This window comes from Dysidea avara, chromosome 4 (assembly GCF_963678975.1).
Source record: "Dysidea avara chromosome 4, odDysAvar1.4, whole genome shotgun sequence".
Taxonomy (NCBI): Eukaryota; Metazoa; Porifera; class Demospongiae; order Dictyoceratida; family Dysideidae; genus Dysidea; species Dysidea avara.
The window spans coordinates 38,302,271-38,320,659 of record NC_089275.1 but is presented as its reverse complement, the minus strand read 5'-3'; the positions used below and the strand labels follow the sequence as shown (position 1 = coordinate 38,320,659).

At 36.3% G+C, this 18,389-nt stretch overlaps 2 protein-coding genes across 2 annotated transcripts; both read right to left on the bottom strand.

Annotated features, from left to right (window-relative positions):
• Positions 1-304: 304 nt before the first annotated feature.
• Positions 305-993, bottom strand: LOC136252765 (uncharacterized). The gene is made up of 3 exons (XM_066045332.1): positions 890-993; positions 692-832; positions 305-563 (listed from the first exon to the last, which is right to left on the bottom strand). The coding sequence occupies exons 1-3, from the start codon at positions 948-950 to the stop codon at positions 358-360; spliced, it is 408 nt and encodes a 135-aa protein (XP_065901404.1). The 5' UTR covers positions 951-993; the 3' UTR covers positions 305-357.
• LOC136253840 (FRAS1-related extracellular matrix protein 2-like) lies at positions 973-8,204 on the bottom strand. Its single transcript, XM_066046499.1, has 15 exons — positions 8,198-8,204; positions 7,629-7,778; positions 7,374-7,580; positions 7,096-7,179; positions 6,896-7,048; positions 5,882-6,088; positions 5,758-5,823; positions 5,556-5,705; positions 5,266-5,466; positions 4,878-5,192; positions 3,626-3,841; positions 3,210-3,566; positions 1,469-1,606; positions 1,053-1,147; positions 973-993 (listed from the first exon to the last, which is right to left on the bottom strand). The coding sequence occupies exons 1-15, from the start codon at positions 8,202-8,204 to the stop codon at positions 973-975; spliced, it is 2,367 nt and encodes a 788-aa protein (XP_065902571.1).
• Between the last annotated feature and the right edge of the window lie 10,185 nt (positions 8,205-18,389).

The following is an 18,389-nucleotide window of genomic DNA, read 5'->3' as shown; positions in this document are numbered from 1 at the left end:
GCCCAATCCTAACCTTGAAAGGACAGTATTTCCGGACAAATTCAATTATGGGCTGACACTTGGTGTAATTGAAAGGAAATTGTCCAGTGACCAACTGTTATTTTGCACATTGCAAGTGTGATTTTTCCTGGTGTGTTTGGATTTGGTGTGTTGTGCTATGTAGCCTTTATAACTTTCTCATGCTAGCTATAATTAATTATATAGCAGAAATAGATTAAACAATAATATCCAGCTCTATACATATAACAATGCATACTTTATCTTTTTTAAGGAACTAAAATTGTAAAGTTAAAACGTGGCACAATTACAAACATGATAACATTTTTCAACAGTCCATCATGTCTTAATGAGTCATTGTTATACAAATGGTGAAGGGACCTTGACCACAGCTTCACTTGGTGATCCAATAAACACACCATCATCTACCGCCTCTAATGTGACATTAAATCTTCCAGGAATTCCACTACGTAGTGTCTCAGGAAACACTTGTATGGGCACTAGAGCAGTACTGCTACCAACAAAAAATTGCCCTTCATTGGCTCCCTCAGGGAAAAAGGCTTCACCTACACAAAATTAATGCAAAGGCAGAGCATAATAAAATACCCTGTATTGATGCAACCATTTTAACTGGTATAATACAGCAATTAATTTGCATTCAAGGCTTCAAGCAGATATGATGTCACAGACATACTTTGTTCTGATTGATCTGAGGCTGCAGCTATCACATTTACACGAAAATTAGTATCAAATTCTCCAAAGACTGATACTCGTACAATAGCTTCAGTTTCATTAACTTCTATATCATAACAGCTAGCAGTGAAATTGACCAATACTAAAGAAATGAAAATAAAACATAATGACCAGTAAAAATTTCATAAGAGTCACATACCTCCAGAATTTATTATTTCTCCATCAGCTATGTCATTATCACTTGGCTTTATCAACAACATTCCAGTAATACCATTGAACTTATCAGGAACAGTCAAGGTAAATCTTAGTGTTTCAGGTTGCTCAATGATGCCATCTCTTGTGATAGTCATCGAGACACTTGCTTGTGAAGCACCAGGAGTGAATTCAGCAATGAGTGGGTCTGAGACAAAATCAACTCCACCACCATTGGCACCAGTTGAAAAATAATGATGAAATTCTAACCATCAGGTTTTTTGGTGGAACATGACATGGATAAAAATTTAAAGTTAATAATTATAGATCCAGTCTATTCACTTGGTAACTACGTATATATCACAATGTTCCCATAGACTAAGGAACTCTATCAAGGTATTTTCTCCAAGTTATTTATTAAGCAATAAATTAAATACATAGCATGATTTTATCTCTAGTACAAGTATATAATGTAAAACAGTGATTCTGCAATTCTGCGCATATACATAGGTGGCCCTATTACCATGGTTTCACTGTACTACTTCTAATATTATTTTTAGGTTATTGTTCTCTACTGCTAGCTTACTCTGGCCTCCTGTTTCCATGGGATTTACTTCAACTGAGTAAGGCCAAATGGAAAACCCATCTGCTTGTAATGTAACTATCATCATTCCATCTACTTCTTCAGCTGAATACACAGTTTGACTGAAATTCACATATATTACTATAGAATAAATAAAAATTTGCATTAAAATATTGACATACATGCACATACAAATGTGTGCATGCAGTAAATGCAGCTGGCCAGGCTTCTACATAATAGACGTATCCATGGTTATATAAACTAACTTATATTGTATCAGTAAGACTATACCCAACACATATAATTAATTTTGGTGTTTATTACAATAAAAGATACTGCAGTGTAATGCATTATATAGACAGCCAAAAGCAAAACAGGAGCATAGGGAGGGAGGCATCTAAGGAACACCCCCATTCTTTGAAATTCAGGTTCCAGCAGTTTCAACAGGGAACCTCAACTATAGTATGTTCACATTGAGCTGAATCCTCAAAAACATTTAATAACTCATGGATGCAATTACACACGATCTTGAAATTTGGCTCATTTGTGGTACTGCTTGACCCACTAAAAATATTTCAAAATCTTGTTGTTCAAATGTTTGACATAACATTTACGACCAAGCAAAATTTTCACAATACATTTCCTATGGGGAAGCCATATAAGTACAGTGTACATTACAGCCCTTTCCCAAACTTGTAATGGAGCCGAACCGTACGTGTCTGTTGTTGACACCTTAGCTGTTGCCAATAGTCATCTGGTTGGCTGAAATGTTAACTCTGTTGAGAAAAAATCCACTTTACAACTCAACAAGTTTATAGTCACATTTTTAATACTTATATCTCTTGGTTATCTCTCAGGAAAAGACCTACTGAGGAGATCTACAGATGGGGCACAAGCCCTCTTGAAACTCTTTAATTAAGTATACTCTAATAGAGCAGTCAAGTACTTTTAACAGACTTATCAATGTGAGAAAGAATTTTATTGTTAGAAATGATGAATTTCAGCATAATTTTATTTAAAATGTATTATGTGAGCATTGCAAAGGTGAGTATAAACTTTTTTTTTAGTTGTGCATAGGAACATCTTCGATGCATTTAATTGTATGTAGTAAAGTTTTGTTTGTTCTTGAATCATTCAGTGGGTTCAGGTCTCAGTGTGTGGGCCCACTAGGTACTGTTTCCCTGAGGTTGTACAAATATAACTGCATGACCACTATTGATTTACTCACCGACATGATGCCAGTGTTACAGGTGGGAAATATTTTGTTGCAGACAATGGTATTCAGAGAATGCATTGATGATATTTGCAAAGTATGGAAGGTGTTTATTCTTTTAATAGACCTGTACACTGGTGTCTTTCTAGATAAGACACTTTGCCACAAACTTTGACAAACAAATCGCTTACTTTGTTGAGCTCCTAACAAAATTCAGGCCTAAATTACTAAAGAATACATTGCTAGGATTCTTCAGTGGATAAACACTCCTCAGGAATTATGTGATAATCACCTAGACCCTTCCTCAGTGATGATTACATCACTCCTTGGGAATCAGGGTTGTTTATACACTGAAGAATCCTAGCACTGCATGTTTTATTGTATCACCTCAAAACCAAAATAATAAGAATTACATAGAGATCATCTTTTAGTATATAATATTATGTATTAAAACTAGTGTGATATGCTATAATAGTTAGCATCATCCCTAAAACACTCACAAATAAAGGAACTACATGACAAAACACTTACTATCAGTGTCTTCAATCTCAGCAACTGCTTCACTGGGATCGCCTAAGCAAACTCCAAGGAGTGATGCAACAGTGGACAACGACAGAGATAAATCAAAGAATTCTGAGCCTTCTCTTAGACAATCTGGGTTGATAACAACATTTACAGTTTTCTCAGTCTCTCCAGGATTAAACGTCACCAATATGACTTCATTTGAATAGTCTACTTCTGCCCTAGCAGATCGTGGATCAGACTCTGATGGTGTTATTATGACAGTGTATGGTATTGGTGCTGTCCCTGTGGCTACCACTGTCACTGGTATTATACCATCTGCTTCAGCTCCTGAATATGTACTGGAATTAAACATCACCATGAACACTGCAGTGAGAAAATAGAAAGCACTAGAGTGAAGTTTGATTACAGATCCAAGCTCTTACTGAGTTCATCATCATCAGTGATGTTACCAACTGCCATGGATGGATCCCCAATTAAGACATTATCAGGAGTTGAGTTACTTGTCTTGAGTAACCCATAAAAGTCCTCATCATCTTCAGGTACTGCATCATCAGTTACATTAACAACCACTGACACACATGTTTCACCAGGAGAAAATGTGACAGTTTCACTAGCAATAGCAGTGTAGTCTCTCCCAACTGAAAGAACAAAATGTGTTCAAGTGACTATACATACAGAACTACGCCTTTATGTTGTATATACACAGATAACCAGTTAGGTGTACAGTCTATATAAACTTGCTACCACCACCCTAGAGCTACCCTGTAATTTAAATGTATTATACGTATAATATAAATCTTAAAGTGATCCCATCATTGGCCCAACAAGTGCAATAGTTTTAAGCTAATGATTCAAATCATTTATGAAATGAGCTACTGTATACTTAACAGCTAAACAAAATCTTATAACTACTATCTAGACCACAACACTAAAGCTAGGGTGTAGCCTTGATATCATTAAAGGCTGCACCCATTTTGACAGCTGTCAATTCAATTACTTTTATATACACCATCTCAGGCTTGCCTTTAGCCACTTGATTATTTTATTAACCTTTAACTGCAGTTACTATAGCCTTTTCAAATATTATTTACAAGTGAATGTACCGTGTTGCTCATCAAGCATCACATATTTATGTAACTGCAGTAACCATGTTAATTAAACTTGTCAGTTGCAAAATTCCTATACATACAGTACTTGACATTTAATAATTACTGCAACCTCACTGTTAATATCAAGATCATTTGTGACCAGATGTGCAAAAAGGTACCTTTTCCACATATTTTACATGCCAGCAAGCAAACTAATATGCACTGGACTCCTTATACTGATCAACTTAGTTGTAGTTTCAAAATGTAGCCAGATACTTTAGCTGCCTGCACTCATGGAAAATTTTAGGCAATTTTATGCAATGATTTGAAGCTGTAAAGATCAAAAAATGGGTAAAATTTTGCATGTGAAAAGGGTACTGTTTTGCAAATCCAGTCATATTTTGGAGTGTAGCTAGGCTGCATTTGCAATGTACATTTGCATGAAGTTTATTTGAGTTCAACTTAATAACACACTAGTCTTTTGCACTTTCCTCTTAGTCAACACAATTAACTGAGACTTTATTTCACAGAAATGTAATTATAGTGATTATCACTTATCCTAAAGCTAATGTTCTTGGCAGCATACCTTCAGCTGATAGTGGATCAGATTCTTGTGTACAGAACTCTACAGAAATTGGTTCATCAAAAGCTTGTGATAATTGTATGGTAAAAGTGATGCTGCCATTTCCCTCTGGTGCAGAATAAGATCTCTCCTTAAATGATACCATTATTATTGGTGTGGGGGACGGAGAAGGACTGGGGCTGGGGGAAGGACTGGGAGCAAAAGTAGTGGTTACTGGAGGTGATGGGGTAGGACGATCCTTACACACACACATTGTGGCCCTTTCTTCCATCGTAGGAGGTAACTGAACTGGTAACCCCAAACCATCATCAGGATCATCTGTAAATCATAAGCAGCAACACATGTCTAGTGGATTTAATTCACATGTATGTGACATTGTATGTACACTCACCTATTATTTTCACATCAGCATAGGATGGTTTACCAGCCCGGACATTAAGTTTCTGAGTAGTTTTTGGAATGGCCAGCAACAAGCGGAATTTCTCATTTCCTTCCCTGAAGTCATCATCAATGATTACAATACACACACTGCTTTGTGATTGCCCTGGCTTAAACGTTGTTCTGTAAATTTCATTCTCAAAGTCTACATCAGCTAAAATTAATAATATAAATCACCATAATGTTTTACCCTTAAGTAAAATACTTAATTAAACATAGAATGCACTTGTAATTCTCCTTTACCTCTAGCTGATGGTCTGTTGTGACTCGTAGCATAGACTCCAACTACAAATTCTTCCCTCACTTCTCCCATTACCTCCAGTGTCACTGATAACATAGTACATGATTCTTGTACTGTATAAAATGATCTCTCAAGGTGAACCTTAACCCGTGCTAATAAAGATGAACACAGGTTTTAGGTACGTTAAGTAATTACTTAACTCACGCAATGTTGGTGGTCTTATGGTAGGTGGTTTTGTGGTTGGAGGCCTTGTGGTGGGTGATTTTTCATCTATTGCATATAATTATATTAAGCATTCAGCATCAAAATAACCAGTTGCCTTACTTACTATCTTTAATGAAAACAGTAGCATGTGAAGGATCTCCTAGTTTTACACCATTTGCTTTATGATTGTTTGGTATGGACAACTGCACTCCAAATGCTTCTGTTCCCTCCAACCGTTTATCATCAAATATTCGAACTTTAATATAAATCACATTTTGTTTTCCAGGTACAGAAGCAAAGAATACACCAGTTTGTACATCAGCACTGCTTGCTGTGGAAGATAGAGCATTACATATGTGACCCTATTTTGGAAACCATACATTTGGGCACATTAATCAATTTTATTTTTTATAGCTACCATGAAACACTGAGTAGTTATCTAGCTTTTGTGAAAATTTTGTGATGATACACTGAAGCATTCCAAAGATATGGCCAAATTGCTGTCTAATGCACAACAAACTAACTTTTCAGTTTTCATTATAAGTTTATAAAACCCTATAGTGATCACGTGACAAATTGGTGACAAACCACATTTTTGACAATTAAATCACTTGTATTATTGTCTAAAGACAAGAAAATGTTTGGTTTTGGGAATGAACAAATCACTCAATTTGTAATTTAATTGCTGTCCCATGCATTGTGAAACTACTACATGGTCTGATATAATTGAATATATCTCCTAGAATAAAGAAGCTATGGGTGTAAAATTTCACAGCAAGAAGGCTTAATAGTTGCTTTATCAGAATATGCAAAAAAGTTAATTAAATAAAATCAATGAATTTTCAATTGTGTTTTCCCATAAATTTTGCTTGTGCCCAAATGTATGGTTTTCCAAAATATGGTCACATAATAATTCTGCATTGCACATGCAGCTATACATGTGTGTGTGTGTGTGTGTGTGTGTGTGTGTGTGTGTGTGTGTGTGTGTGTGTGTGTGTGTGTGTGTGTGTGTGTGTGTGTGTGTGTGTGTGTGTGTGCGTGTGCGTATGTGTAAATTATTGCTTGCACAACAATGGCATGGTTCTTGCATAAAATTGCATATGTACAATATGACTCACTAAATGCTGTACATACAAACCTGGGTAGGGTTGAAACTCAGTGCTTGATACAAATACTTTGTATTTGAATGAAATTGGTAGATTTCTATGACCAATAATATTCACTTTTAATGAAGCATAACCAGCAGATTCATTAACCGTGTATTCTCCTTGACTGAACTGTACCACAAGACCTACAAACATTTAGAAAATGATTGACATCTAAACAAAGTGATCTTACCACTTGGTGTACTTGTAGTTGGTGGAGATGGCTTTCTTGTGGTTGGTGTTGTAGGTGGTGAAGTAGTCATGGGTGGTTCATCATCTGTAAATATGTAGAGTAAAGTAACTAACAAACTACAGCACTGCTGATGTATTGTAAAGCCATGGGCTATGTCCCAACCTGGGCTAGTTGTATTATATACTGTGTATAAGTGCATTAAACAATGAAAGCTATAGAGCAACTGCTCTGCATGTGTGCATATATAATACTTTTTCATATAGCTGGCTGACACTAACCATCTTCAATCCTGACTTCAACTGTGGAAGGAGCACTGATAATCACTCCTCTGTTTTGGTAGTATCGCGATAGAAACAAACTGACCGCAAACGATTCTGTCTCTTCTTCACTGTTGTCATTGAAGATAGGAATTTTAATGGTAGCCTCGTTGGCATAAGAGGGACAAGTAAAATAATAGTTAGCAGTCTTAAAATCACTGCCATCAGCTGCAAATACAGAGAATGCAATAAATTTAACAGTTGCAAATATCTAACCTGCTGATAAGCCAAATCTAGAAGTTTTTAAAGCCCTAGCTCCAACTCGTATTGAATACCTCCTGTATCCACTAACAAGTAACTTGATCACAGCAAATCCATCAGATTCCTTCACCCTGTACACTTTCTGACTAAGACGGACACTTATTCCTATACAAGCACAATAAGGATTCTAAACTTAATCACAAACAATAGACGTTAATGATGTACACTTGTAGAAAACATTGCAGTAGACAAAACACAGAATCAATAGAACATTTGATCATACCTATATAATGAGATTACCTCTAGTATGGCTTGTTGGTGTTTGGGTTGTTGGAGGACTTGGTGGACGAGTAGTAGCTACATCATCTATATACAAAATTCACTGTGTAATTAAAGTGAAACCTAGCTACAGGTTTTTGTAACCGACACCTTGGGACTAACAAAATTTTACTTGTTATAAGAGATTGCCTTTTTTCAGACTGGGAGGTAAAATATTGTATTGGTAGATGTGTACAGGGACTTCCAAAACTGTCCTTTGTAGAGAGTCCTTTAAGAGAAATTCCAATGCATTTCAATAGATGCACTTGCCATTTTTAATATAACAAATTGCTGTAGATCGTCTACCAAGTTTAACTCCACTGTTGTATGATTCTCTCGGTATTAATATTTCCACTTTAAATGCCTCAGCACTTTCAACAACAGTGTCATCCTTTACACGAATGTAGACAATTGCTTTTGTCTGTCTGGATGAAAATGATACGACCTGAGTATCTTCATCAAAATCTGATGATGAGGCTATTAACAGGACATGTATAGTAGTTAAATGTAACTAGCTGCATTATTTTACCATACCATATGGTGTTAGTCGAGTATTCACACTAGATTTGACCTTCACTGAAAACGATTTGTAAAAGTTGTATCTAGAAGCCAAAATAGCAACAGCCACTCTTCCATCTGATTCGCTTCCTCTATATCCACTGTGGCTGAAGTAGACAGTCACATGTGATCCTAACAGAATGAAAAAGCATAATTTATAACATAAATTCCAAGATGACTGGCTATGCAATGATCTCGAAGAATATGAAATAGTTCCCTACAGTGTAGTATCGACTCTGACACTCCCTAAACCCTAGCCACAATGAAACTTACTTATTACAGGTACAGTATGGGGAATGACACTCAGAATTACTTCCATTGTCTGTCCCCCACCACTACCCCTCCTGCATGTGTCCCTAGTTACAGACATGGCATTTCATGCACTTCACATCCCCTATAACTGTTACATAGTATACACTTAGTGAATTAGTTACTATTACTATAGCTAGTTTTCTTGATCCAAAGGTAGCATCTCCTTGATAAATGTATAAAAATAACACAGCAAAAAGCAAGGTAGAACAGCACACAATCTTAGCCATGTTCACAGTTCTTAACTTTCTAATTCACAGAACTAGGTATATTTATATGCTACTGAAATGCATCTGATCATATCATTTGTATAGTTGCATTGCTTCACACCTAGCTATAGGTCTTGACTGTTCACAGCAAGACATAATAAAGTTCATACTTCACTGATAATGGATTGGTGGTCACCACTAATAGAGTTATCAACACTTATGTCAAGTTGTTATATACAGAAGCCAAATCAGATAATTGATCTACAATATGCTGCAGTGTTGTGGTATAAAATAATCTAATCCAAAACAGCCAAGCTGTAAAAAAAGAGTGCGGCCCTCAAGCGGCACCAAATTCACGTGAATTGTTGTTATTAAAAGTTTTACCATTAACCTACCATCACAGCCATTTCTTGGCCGCTACCTTGGATTTCACATCCTTTTTAACCATAGAATTTTTGGGGACCGCACTCTTTTTTTTTGCAGCTTGGCTGTTTTGGATTAGATTAATATAAACAGCACAATATTAACTAGTTTGTATAAAATTAATTACATTTGGGAAACTCAGTAAGATTCATGTGGTGCAATATCTTCACTTAGTCTCAATGTAGAGTTCAAAAAATCTGGTCAGCCACAATATGCCTTACATAACTTATGTATGAATTCAAAGACACTACACTTACTGTCTCTGATATACACAAGGATGTGCCTGGGACTCCCATACTTAAGCCGTCCTTTGCGAATTTCACGTGAAGGTAGAATCATTCTTACTGCAAATAATTCAACCCTTTCAACTACATCATCACTGAATATCTTAACAGTGCCAACTGCTTTTCGCTGAGATCTCCTGAACTTTATTGTGACAGTTGATGTATCTACATCTTCCTCAGAAGCTAAAAATAAAATTATTGTTTCTGAATCAGAAGGTGTATATATATATAAAATAGTATGTATCTTGCACATTTTGTGATTTAAGCAGAATCAAAGAATCAAAGACAGTTAACATTACTGTATTGTATGCAATACAACATTAATGATTTGAACTCAATATAAGACAGAGTGTATATAGACCTATATGTATGGTCTTACCTAACAATCCATTGCTATTGTGAGGATTTAAGATTATTTCAAGTGTAACCGTGAAGGTAAAGCTTGGTTTCGGAGATGCTACCAGACCAATTTCCAGTGAACCATCAGATTCATCGACATGGTAATGTGAACTTTCAAAACTGACATAAACAGCTTCATCATCTATACATGAAATCATTCATATGTATAACAGCATTACAATGTGTGTATTGTTTATGTGTACCATTATACCAATACTCTCTATACAGATTTGATCTTCAATTCATATTAATTATATTATATACTTACATTTATAATTATGATAAACAATACATACATGACCGCAGAATACCCATGCACCTAGTCCAATATACAAGCATTTATACAGTTACGTACGTACTTGAGTATGATGCAGAACTCTCTGCTAGCCAACAACAGATAAGAAAGCAAGTGAACACAGTGTACTTGTTGAGCATTTCTGACGTTGCTTGCACAAAGCTGCTCTTATCAACTAAAGTTCATCCACAGGCTACACTGGTTTTAAATACCTGATCAAAGAGAGTACTTCACAACCACATTGCATGCTTCACTGCCCTTGATTAATGTAGATATAAACACACAAATGAGGTGAACATGGAGTATCCATTATAGGAATAAGGTCTATTACTAACATATCAGTGGATCAAAGTATTTGTATAGTTTCCGGTACAAACAAGCCTATCAAATAGCAGTTAATGATAGACCATTACACAGGCTGTATGAGAGGCCAATGGTATTATGGAGGTAAAAAATTTAATTTGTTGCTGTTGCATAATGCTGCATGTTTTGGCAGTTATCTGCAGGGCTATTATACACTGTTAAAAATGAAACTCTGAAGTGAGGATTTTACTACTACTCCAAAGGAATGTATTCGTTACTTTTTAGAAATAAGTGGTGCTCCCTTAACAGTGTAATGTACTCTGTTAGAGTAATGAATACTTGTCAGGAGTATTAGGTGGAAACTTCACTGATCATGAATTACTCTCCAGATAACTAGCAGAGTTTGTATTAAGTGTACATTTATGTTGTCAGTGTGCAGGAATTCCTTACTATATGGCTTATTCAAGCACTTAGACCCTAAAATATTTAATAGTTATACCATGGCCACAAGGGATTTGCCTGATATATATGCCCAAGCCCAAGGGCCGCAGGCCCGAGGGCGAGGGCATATATATCAGGAAAATCCCGAGTGGCCATGGTATAAGTAATATATACCGCTCTGGCATGCTCACCTAATAGGTGAAGGAAGACAAACCTGCATTCACCACATTACTTTTATACAGAGGTTTGCAAAAATCGATTGTGGGTTTAAATTGTGGGCACAAAAAAGAAATGATTGTGGGTTTCACTGGTTGTAGTGATACCATTTTAAGCCAAATAATCACTTTGTGGATGAATAAAGTTACCTAAGGTGCTAAAACAAACACTTACACATATAGGTTGTGAATGTTTGAGGCATCTTTTCGTGCAGTTGAAATGTACTCTGTAGAAAAACAATCCACATTGCAAAAATGATTATTTAGTGATGCTTAGTAACTGAACTATGCAATGCTGACTCATTCATTTCTTTTTACTTCACAACAATGCCCCTGACTAAATCAACATGTTTAATTCAAACCCACAATGCAAAACTTTAAGCAGCTCTAATTCAAACCCACAATGCAAAACTTTAAGCATCTCTATATAAATAATCAAAGGGAACTGATGCTTTGTAGCTGCCTCAGCATCAAAGGCAGTTGTGGTCAGGGCTATATCATGATATTGCCCTAACCACAGGGAAATATCTAGATATTGCCCTGTGGTCAGGGAAATATGTGATATATAACCCTGTGATTTCCTTTGATCTGAGGTGTCAAAGTGGTATATTTTGTTATTACAGCATGGAGGTTATTATACTGTACATGCAAAAATACAGTACATTCAAACATGCTAAAGTGGCAAATAGATATGTACCTGTCCAGTGTTAATGAAGCATTTTCTGCATGTATTAAGTACACAAATGCTGTGACATAATTCTGACCAAACTAACATACACATGAAATGAATGATGTATCATATTGCTTGTTATTTTGGAAACCAATCAGCTCATATGTCAGGAATACGTATGACATGTCACACAACTCTGAACCACAAATTAATCAAATGGTATACACATATGACATATGTACATGCCATATACTGACTTCAACATGTAGCGCTACTGTATTTGAGTGTGCCAATTTGTGTACAGGTGTACATAGGTGTAGTGAAATTATTGGAAAACTTATGACCATGTGCTGAGTAGCATGAGTAATTTCATATTATAATATAACTTCAAGCTAGTGCTTTTAATTTGATCTTCGGGAATATTATAATCCTCAAAGTGTAAAGGAAAGAAATGATGTAAAACATGTTGGAAGTGTATACCCAATCTCTACTCGTGGCAGAAGGGGTGCTATTTAGAATTGCTCATACTGAATTAAGATTGAAGCTGCAGCAAACATGCCGAGAACAGTCACCCACCTACCCGAGAACAGTCACCCACCCACCCACCCTTGACTACTCGCTGGCATCCACCTCACTGCAATCATGCGTGCTAGCACACTTTGTATAAATACATTATTTCACATTTTGGGTACACAGGGCATGGCACAATCAGGCTGCTTGATATGACTAAGTATTGGCTATAACAATAGAAATACAGTACAGCAGCTAAATTCCTCACTAGGGCAAATGCAGGTGCATTTAGCACCTAGTATCTAGTAATGTCCTGCGTTGCCCCATGATCCCCAAATTATGCATAGCTCTATAGAGCAGTAATGCATGTAGGCCAGCTGATGTAGGATGTTAACAATGCATTATATGAGAGGCAGCAAAGGCCAATATTATTAATTATATTTTTGCACTGATAAGTATTATAATAACCTCTCGCTATGCTATAGGGTGACTGGTCTAAGTGCTTGAATAAGCCATAATAGTAACTCCTGTTCAATGACAACATGTACATTTAAACCAAACTCAGCAAGCTATCTGGGGAGCAATTAACTCATGATCAGTGAAGTTCCCCTGATTATAACACTTCTGACAAGTATTCATTATTCTAAAAGAGTATGTTGTACTCTGATGATGGAGACCAGAGTACCATGCATTACTTCTAAAAAGTAGTGTTTACTCCTTTGGAGTAGTAGTTACTCCTTAGGTATTTTAACCCTCATTGCAGGGTGGTGGCTACTCTTCATTTTTATAATAGCTGAACTCCAAAACAGGGAGCATTATGCAACAGCATGTAATAGTTATGTACCAGTGTTAATGAAACACTTTCTGTATAAAGTACATAAATGTTGTGACATCATTCATTCTGACCAAGCTTAAATATTCATGAAATGGATAATATATCACATTGCTTGTTACTGTGGAAACCAATCAGCTCATATGTCAGGAAGACGTATGACATGTCACACAACTCTGAACCACAAATTGATCAAGTGGTACACACACACACACACACACACACACACACACACACACACACACACACACACACACACACACACACACACACACACACACACACACATGCTACCAATATTTGTGACTTTTAGATACACAAATACTACCAATGTCTTTCTTATAAATGCTGTAGTCCCAACAGCAAGCCTACATGCTAATCAAAACCCACAATTAAATATAATTTATTTGAATGTTGTATAAAGTACACAGCTACAGTAATTGTATGTATCAGTGTATAATCAAACAAACGTATACAATATTAATTTTCAATACAAACGTAACAGTAACTTTCCATTGATTGTTGTCAAAATAGCTATCTAAACACCAAAACCTGTTAAATGTGTAAACCTTTCAATTTTCAGAGTCTGTCAGCATTTTCGAGGTAACTGCATTCTTCTAAGATCTTGTCTAGCTACTACCATTGAATTAGGTGTGCACTGTGTAGAACTGCTGTACAGGATATATAACAGGGGCAGATCCAGGAAGGTTCCAGTGGTTTCCAGAAACTGATCAAGTATACTCAGCTTGATTTGCAAAGGTATCAAAGGCTCATATCTAAATACTTTAATAGAGCAGTCAGTTATCCTTACAGAACAGTCAAATTTAAATATGGTTTACCTGTACCAACACAGTATAATAATAGTCTACAATCATATCTCAGAGTGGTTAATACCTGAAATTATTCCTTGAATATGCTCCCAGTTCCCCAAAATGGTACCTATGTCTTCACATACTGTAACACCACCTCTAAACTCTTTATCCTGTTCCCTAACATAAATTATGTTTAAAATGTCAGCATTTAGAGGACTTTTATCTACAGATTCGATCTCAGAATACAAAATTTCCTGAAGGGATCATGCCCCCAGACCCCTAGATTTGCATTGGAAAATTGTATAAAATTTAATAGTTCAGCAAGAGAGTAGCCAGAAACCCTGGTCCATCAACAATTGTATGCTATGAAGTACTCTACTGACTAAATGCAGTACTGAGTCATGCAAATAGTCAGTAACAGTAGCTGTTTTAATAAACTGCTGAAATCAACCTCACGTTCAATTTCTGTGTGCCATGTATTAAGTAAGTTATCAAGATTTCCTAACAGAGCAGTCAATTCTACTACAACAGTCGAATAAAAATTGTCAGGCTGATCAGATTCCATCTCAAAAGGTCTAATAATATAATTATCAAAAATTTCCTAGGGGAATGTCCTCGGACTGCCCAGCTATAGGTTGACATGCCATGTGCTAGTGTACTTTGCACACTAAGGTATTCCTTCCCTATAGTGTCATTTCATTTTGACCCCCACCCCCTTCCAAAAATCTAGATTCACTCCTGATACCTGCAAATAATAGTGGACATTAGGTTTATAGACTGAACTGATTAGGGATTAAATTTCCACTAGTATCTCTGCAGGTATAGGCAACCTTTCTTGTTTACTATGGCTGAATTAGGGATTAAATGTCCAATAGTATATCTGCTGGTATAGGCAACCTTTCTACCTTTTTGCTATTCCCTTGTTTCACTACTTTTTAAAATCCTAATCCAACTTTAAATTTCTATTTTTTCCTTCTATAACTATTGACTGTAAGGTTTAAGTGTGTTAATTCTTGCTGAAGAAGCTGACCAATTGTCAATTTATCTTCTTATCTCATGTGACCAAGCTAAGAATAAAACTGTAACTGACCTTGCCTGTCCACTGAGATCTGAGCTTCTAGTTCTGATGTTGAAGTCTCATGACTGATATCATCTGACAATCTAATGATATCATGACAAACTGCCTTATATGTGTGTATCTATTAGTGTGGAATATTTTAACAAGTGTAGTAGGACCTCCATTATTTAAATTTAAATTAATTATTTGAACAGTAGAATAGACTGTATAATTAGAGTGTTTTGTCATTGCCAACAAATTTGCATTCTATTAGATAACAGTATGCTTTATTAGGATAATTGAACAAAGTGTTGTATCCCAACTGAAAGGTGATACAATATTATTGAAGTCCCACTGTCCTTTACGTTTTTACGTCAATCTGTTAGATCTCATTTGATAAATCTATAAAAACCTTAATATTACTTCTCCTACCAACTGTCAAACTGTCACCATGCAAAAACAGCTTCCAATTTGCTGTAAAAAGATGAAATAACATTATAATAGCTGGCAATTAAAGAACCGATTTCTGGTACAGCCAAGAATGAATCAAAATAACATTATACCCTCTCACTGTCTCAAGCTGTTTCATTGACTCAACTTCCACATTCAATTTTACTACAAAGTGGATAGTCACAATACTCATCTTAGCTAGGTACCATAATTTTCCCTACTTCTAACACACACTTATTTACTAATAAAAAGGTGTCTATAATAGGGCTGCAGTAATAGGTACTGTATTACTTGAGAATGCAGCAAGATAAATGACAAATTAAATATAATGATTAATCCTTTTTGCTAGCTACAATAGTTGCATTCTAGGCCACAACTTTTTTGCTCAACATTTACTTTCACTTTCATGAATATGAATGTGCCCTTTCATACAGCCAAGCTAGTTATGTGTAGGATTATTGACTACTACTAATACAGAATAGTGAGCATATCAATGCTGAACCATCTTATTTTATCAACGTTTACATTATTTCAAATTAAAATGTTTTTAAAGTCTTGAGAATCTTCATTTTGGAATACAATATCACTTAATCATTGTATAAGAATTGTGATATCCTTCAAGAGTAGATCTGGGTGTTGGCAGTAGAGGCCAGCAAAGTTTTTACATCAAGGTATATGAATGTCATTATATTACACCTGAGTGGTCTAAATCAGTCGTATGCATCAGTGTGGCTATGTTAATCTTATTGAGTAGTATCATAGTCAAAATTTACATACACACACACACACACACACACACACACACACACACACACACACACACACACACGCACACACACACACAGAATTGTACTAATAGAGTCATTGACTGTTCTATTAGATCTACATAGCTACGTGGCTTATGAACTCAATTTGGGGAGGCAAATGGTCTATGGGGAGAATGTGTGTACCCTTACACTTCTGCACCTGCTTAAAGCATAGCTTCTCTGTACATGCTTTGTACAGTACTGTGTATTTATAGCCTTTGAGAAAGCTGTAGCTTTAAAGTGGAGAGAAGAACATTTGCCCCCATACTCCCCATGCTGGATCTGCCATACAAACATGCTCAGAACAGTTTTCTTACTGCTAAATATTGTAACAATTTCTTCATTACAAAATGTACAGTACAGGGGTGGTGGAGCAGGCCAAAGAGTGAGGGGGCCAGGCCAGCTGTAAGTTGAAGAACAAAAAAAAAAAGTCACAGCCTGCTGACAATAGCTGCTCTCCATCAATTATATCTCCTTATTAATAACTACACATACGTAACTAAGTACTTGGGTTTTGGTGTTGATGTGATCTACTTAGATTATAGTAAGGCCTTTGATTCAGTACCTCATCTTCTACTCATTGGAAAGTTGAAATGCTATGGAATAGGGGGTAAATTATTATTCTGGTTAGAAAGTTTCCTGCATGGCCGATCCCAAAGAGTAGTGCTTAATGGATCTGAGTCTCAGTGGTCAGACATAACTAGTGGAGTACCTCGGGGATCAGTGCTGGGGCCGTTGTTGTTTGTGCTATATATAAATGATATCGCTGAATTTATCCAGAGTCAATTAGGTGTGTTTGCTGATGACACGAAGATGCATTCAATTATCAGAAGTGTTTGTGATGCAGTTAGATTGCAGAGAGACTTGGACAACATGCAAGGATGGTCAAGATTCTGTCTTCTCAATTTCAATCTTGAGTAAAGTTACGCACATTGGTAAAACTTTAGGTACAAATTGTACAATGGAAACATCAACTACCCCAAGGTCCGTACTGCAATTGACCAAAGTTGACTTTGAAAAAGACCTAGGGGTTTGGACTTCATCATCCTTGAAGTTTTCCCTACATTGTGAAAAAGCTGCTGCTTGTGTAACGAAGATTCTGGGAATGCTCAAAAGGACATTTGTAAGGATTTCTAAAGAACTATTTTCTTTCTTGTACAAGACATAATAGACCTCACCTAGAGTAGCTACTGTGTCTAACTTTGGTGCCCATACTTAGCTAAGGACATTGATGCCCTGGAGAGAGTACAGAGACGGGCAACTAAACTTGTAGCTGCTCTAGCTAATCGGCCATATGAGTCAAGATTGAAAGAACTTGGAATTTATTCTTTATATTGTCGAAGACAACGTGGTGACCTTATTGAAACATATAAACTACTGAAAGGTTACTATGATATTGACTGGTCAAAATTGTTTACACTTAGCCCCATCTCCCACACAAGAGGTCACCATCTGAAACTCTATAAACAGCAAAGTAGACTGCAACTGAGAACCAACTTTTTTACCCAGAGGGTTATAAATCAATGGAACTGTTTACCAGCTGAAGTGGTTTCGGCACCCACCATATCAGTTTTTAAAAAGAAGTTAGACAACTTATGGCTTGTCACAGGATATGGATACGAACAAAGGCCCTGTGCCTAAACTTTTATTTTTGTATCACTTCCATTAACTAACAATAAGTAGCTTGCTACACTGTTTCCCTGAATATTGTGGCTGTTCTATTAGAGCATCTCAATATTTTCTTGCAAACAGTGTCCTATAAAAGTGGGGGAGGGCCGTGGTCTCCCTGGCCCCCCATCTCCACTGCCTATGGTACAGAGGAACTTATAATAAACTCATGATTAAGTCAACCCCTGTAGTTTTACTAACCTTGGGATAGACAAGC

Coding starts and splice junctions, on each gene's coding strand:
- LOC136252765 (XM_066045332.1), bottom strand. CDS start 950: ATGTTGTTGATAAAGCCAAGTGATAATGACATAGCTGATGGAGAAATA. Junction 833..889: donor AGAAATAATAAATTCTGGAG/GTATGTGACTCT, acceptor TCATTTCTTTAG/TATTGGTCAATTTCACTGCT. Junction 564..691: donor CTCAGATCAATCAGAACAAA/GTATGTCTGTGA, acceptor AATTTTGTGTAG/GTGAAGCCTTTTTCCCTGAG.
- LOC136253840 (XM_066046499.1), bottom strand. Junction 5,193..5,265: donor TGCTGATGTGAAAATAATAG/GTGAGTGTACAT, acceptor TATGATTTACAG/ATGATCCTGATGATGGTTTG. Junction 1,148..1,468: donor CATGGAAACAGGAGGCCAGA/GTAAGCTAGCAG, acceptor CCTGATGGTTAG/AATTTCATCATTATTTTTCA.